At 42.4% G+C, this 5000-nt stretch overlaps 1 protein-coding gene across 1 annotated transcript in view; it reads right to left on the minus strand.

The window, feature by feature from the left end:
• Positions 1-5000, minus strand: part of lamtor3 (late endosomal/lysosomal adaptor, MAPK and MTOR activator 3) — a 20719-nt gene that overhangs the window by 8686 nt on the left and 7033 nt on the right. Inside the window, exon 4 of the mRNA XM_086050105.1 lies at positions 1012-1070. Within this exon, the coding sequence (XP_085906231.1) occupies positions 1012-1070 (59 nt within the window). The remainder of the gene's footprint in view (positions 1-1011; positions 1071-5000) is intronic.

Here is a 5000-nt window from a genome sequence, read left to right on the forward strand (position 1 = left end):
AACACCAATTGATTGGCTAACCGTGTCTTGCTTTAGAAAGAAAATATATATGACAAACAATGCTGCATTTTAAGGGCAAGCAAGGAAAGTCTCTATCTAATCTAAGCAATTTATGTAATAATATGGTACCTGATGTATCTGTATGTACAGTAGCGGCTGCTACGCATGATATAAGCTAAATATTAGCTAGATATGTGCATTTGTGTGTTGAACTTGTTGGCTCAATATTGCAATTAGACGTATTTAGCCGATTCTGACTTTGGGTCATGAGCCGCATCGAGGCCGCGTTGGCCAAATGAGCCGGCCGGGCCGGGCCCGGATTACCGACCCCCAAAGGGCGACTGCTGCCACCGCGGTGTCCCAGCGGCCGCTGCAGCTGTGGAGATCTGTGGGAAGGGCCCGCCCCGCCCAGAGTCACCACCGCCGCTGCCCGCGCTTGCTGGCCGGGACGAGGAGCTGAGCGCGACTGGGGGGCGAGCTAACGTGCTATTGTTGCTACGCAGCTTGCGGCAGGAACCCAAGGCTGCGCGCCGCACATGTGGTTTCTCATCGCTTCGGGAGAGTGGTTGTAAGCGAGTTTATGCTTACAGAGCCTACAGATGATCTTGTTGTCATCCGCTGCATCAAAATACTGCCAAACGGTGACGTTGTTTTTTGTGGGAGCTTCGACATCTCTTTTCTTCCCCAAACTTAGTATCCCCGCCCCCTACTATGTGTGCGTGTGGGCGGGGGAGAGAGGAGCAATTCTCTCTCTTGGTGCCAGGCTTGTTTACAGAGGCAGAGAGACGTGAGGAACAAGATGCGTGATATTGCAGCGTTTAACCGACTAGTAAAATACTAAACGTTTAATAAATCGTAGATGGTTGAACGACTAGTCGCGCACATCCCTAATATATATACATATACATATATACATACACACGTACACACAGACACACATGCAACCCTTATAATTTCACCAAAGTACATCACTTGAATCAGGACTCCAAAGGGTACCATGTTGCTTAATACCTTTGATAACTGGAACTCCATCTCTGTCTGTAACCACGATTGCGTGAAGACCTTCAACACTGCATGAAAGCAGACAACAGATTACGGTGGAACCTCCGTTCATGAACAACTGTTTACGAACTGATTGGTTTAGGAACAAACATTCCAGACAAATTTTGCTTCAATTGAAACCCTTTAATGGCCACCGTATCCGTTTGTCACACTAACTTTAGATTGTTTTAAAACATAGACATTTGCTTGGAAGTGAGCTTTAACTCATTAAACCTTCTCTTATACTTGGTATGCATGTGTTATGCACAAAAAGAACACTTAAAGACTTTTTGGGGAGAAGCATTATGCACTTTAACACTTTAAGTAGGATTCGCAGCAAGATGCAAATTTTTCTAAAACCACCCCTCGCTTATAACATACTGTATTTCTGGTTGTTTTTTCAAAGGTTGGAATTTTTTGGGTCACATTGTAGTTTATGAATGACTACTGAACATAGTCAGGTCACTTGTTGAAGAAAATAAAAATTAGGGAAACAATAATTTTTCAAAAACAAGCTGTGCCAAATGGATACTTTGGATGAATTAGGCATTAGGATGTAGCAACAGGACATACACGTTGTCTACCTCTGCAAACATTCTATGCATGGTTAACTCGGTCAATAGGTGAATTTGCACACACAAAGTGGCTTCAGTATTCATTTCTTGTGTTTCAGTGACTCTAAAGACTCATGATTGTCCACCCATTCAAATGCAAGCCTAGTAGCGAGCCTTATTGTCTTGTCTAAACCAAAGCATGGCATGTGTAAATTAGTCACTGAACCTTTCTGATTTCTGTAGACAAAGGCAAGTTGATGGGCCTCGTTGAATATCAACACCTTTTGCCAGTAGATCAAGTATCGTGTTGAGCCATTCCTGGTTCCAGAAAAAATATCTGACATGCCTAAAGAAGTGAAGACACCTTTCGCTTACTTCAAAACGATTTTCACGAAAGAGATGATCAAGCACATTGTCTACCACACCAATCTCTATTCTGCTCAACAATTGGGAGATCCATCCAACAAGCATTGCAGAGATGGAACATTTCCTGGCTACGTTACGATTCATGGGAGTTTTTGAATTTCCTGCCAATCACATTTCCCCATGATTACAGAAATCATGCCACAAAACCACTTCAAGATGCTACGTCGTTTCATCCATTTCAATGACAACCAGCAAGTTGCAGAGAGCCCCGATCGTTTCTACAAGATCCGCTCACTGTTTGACATGTTGCAAAAGCAGTGCCTTGAAATCCCATCTACTTTCAAGCAGTCAGTGGATGAGGTCATGGTTTCTTACGAAGGCACCAGAGCAGGAAATCTGCGTCAGTTCATCCGAAACAAACCTCATCGTTTTGGCTTCAACATCTACAGTCGGGCCAGTACCTCTGGAATCATCATGACCTGCTACTCTACCAAGGAGCCTCCACCTTCTTCAACGTCACTCTAAGTGAGGAAGAAAAGAAGCTTCTGCTGGGAGCCAAAGTGGTGCGGACCCGCTCAAGACCAGACAAGACCATCCCTGAGATAAGATTGTCTGTCGTCTTTTGCGAAAACTTCTTCACGAGTTAGATCCTGTTCAAGGATCTGGAATCAAGTTTTGGCGTGAAAAGCATCGGCACAGCTCGTGAAAACTGCACGTGGAGCTCCCTAGATGAAGGACAATGAGCTGAACAAGAAAGGCAGAGGAGCATTTGACTACAGACCTTCAAAGGGGATTGTCGCGGTCAAATGGAATAACAACAAGTGTGTGACCCTCCTTAGCAATGCAGTGGGAGTTCATCCTACATGTACGATCTTCCTCTGTCTCAAGCCAAGCAATCCATGCTTTGCAACATACCACACAAAGGACAACTGATCTTGCTTGAATCCCAAAGCAGTGTTCAAAGTATTGCTATTTTATGACAAATTTCTTTGCTTATTTATTGTTTGTGGCTAACTGAGCAAGTTTGATGTTAGTGGTGGGCGATATGGCAAAAATATCATATCAATCAATCAATCAATCACATTTTATTTATATAGCACTTTTCATACATAAAAATGCAACTCAAAGTGCTTTAAAACATTCAAAGCAAAACATAGAATTATCTTCAATCAAAAGAAAAGATAAATCATTTAAAAGTTGTTGAAAGCCAAACTAAAAAGGTGTGTCTTGAGCTTCCTCTTAAAAATATCAACAGTCTCTGCAGAGCTGACATCCTCTGGCAGGCTATTCCAAAGGTGAGGACCAAAATGGCTGAATGCAGCCTCGCCATGCATTTTGGTCCTCACCCTTGGAATAAATAAAAGGCCGGCGCCAGGGGACCTCAGGATCCGCGAGGGCTGGTATGATAAAAGCAAATCAGATAAATAAGATGGCCCAAGACCATTAACACATTTATAAACTAATAAAAGTACTTTAAAATCGATCCTGAAACACACAGGGAGCCAATGCAGCAATTTCAAAACTGGCGTAATGTGCTCCCGCCCTCTGGTTCTCGTCAGCACCCGAGCGGCTGAATTCTGCAGTAGTTGCAGTGGTGAAATGCTCTTTTTCGGGAGGACAGAGAGCAGGGCATTACAGTAATCTAAACGACAGGAAATAAAGGCATGCATCAGCACTTCCGTGTTAGCCTGAGAGAGAAACGGGCGGACTCTGGCGATATTCTTAAGGTGATAAAAACCAATCTTGGTTACATTTTTAATATGAGGAATAAAACTGAGCTCAGAGTCAAAAATGACGCCAAGGTTCTTCACACAGTGTGAGGGATTAAAAATGTGTAGTTTTGGTAAAAGCTTCTCTCTCTGACCTTCGGGACCGATAACTAAAACCTCAGTCTTGTCCTGATTGAGCTGTAGGAAATTATCTGCCATCCATGACTTGATATCTAAAATGCAATTTAAAAGGGTATCAATGGGTCCTGTGTCATCAGGAGACACGGCAATATACAGCTGCGTGTCATCAGCATAGCTGTGAAAGCTGACGCCGTGTCCCCTGATGACATCCCCGAGGGGAAGCATATAAAGATTAAAAAGTAGGGGGCCTAAAATCGAACCTTGAGGAACCCCACATTTAATTTCATGAGTTTTAGAGGAACAAGTATCCATACTTACAAAGAAATATCGGTCTGTGAGATAGGAATAAAACCAGTCAAAAACAGTACCAGAGATGCCCACTAGATTTTTAAGTCTATTTAATAAAATTTGGTGATCTACTGTATCAAAAGCAGCGCTTAGATCCAGTAGCACCAAGACTGTGAGTTTTCTCACGTCTGCAGTGCACCTAATATCATTTAAGATCCTTAAAAGAGCAGTCTCCGTACTGTGGTTCATCCTAAAACCAGATTGATATTTCTCCAAAATATGATTTGTATTTAAAAAATGATTCAACTGGATGAAAACCAGTTTTTCTAAAATCTTACTTAAAAACGGTAAGTTGGATACGGGCCTGTAGTTATTAAAAACGCTCGGGTCAGAACCGCTCTTCTTCAGAAGGGGCTTCACCACCGCCGTTTTAAAGGCAGCGGGGAAGACGCCTGTCTGAAGAGAGCAATTGACTATATTTAAAATTTGTTCTTCAAAAAATCCATAAAATGTCTTAAAAAGAAATGTGGGAATTGGATCCAAAAGGCAGGTTGTTGGGTTTACCTGGGAGAAAACTCGAACAAGTGTCCTTGCATCAACCAGGGCAAAACTTTCCAGTGTTTCCTCATGTAAATATGATTGTCCGGGTTTATTAAAACTTGTGTTTTGACGGGCTAAAAGACTGGATCTTATGTCATCGATTTTACTTCTGAAGTGGTCTGCAAAGTCCTCACAGAGAGCATCTGTTGGTCTCTGTGGGGACTTATTAAAATCAGAACTAGTTAAAAGTTCAAAGGTGGAGAAGAGAACCCTGGGGTTGTTTTTATTGACTGTAATGAGGTTTGAGAAATAGGAAGATCTTGCCAGTTTTACTGTTTTATTGTAGGATTTCAGTTGTTCG

The sequence above is a fragment of the Filicampus tigris genome, chromosome 13 (assembly GCF_054856515.1).
Source record: "Filicampus tigris isolate MCC_2025a chromosome 13, RoL_Ftig_1.0, whole genome shotgun sequence".
NCBI lineage: Eukaryota > Metazoa > Chordata > Actinopteri > Syngnathiformes > Syngnathidae > Filicampus > Filicampus tigris.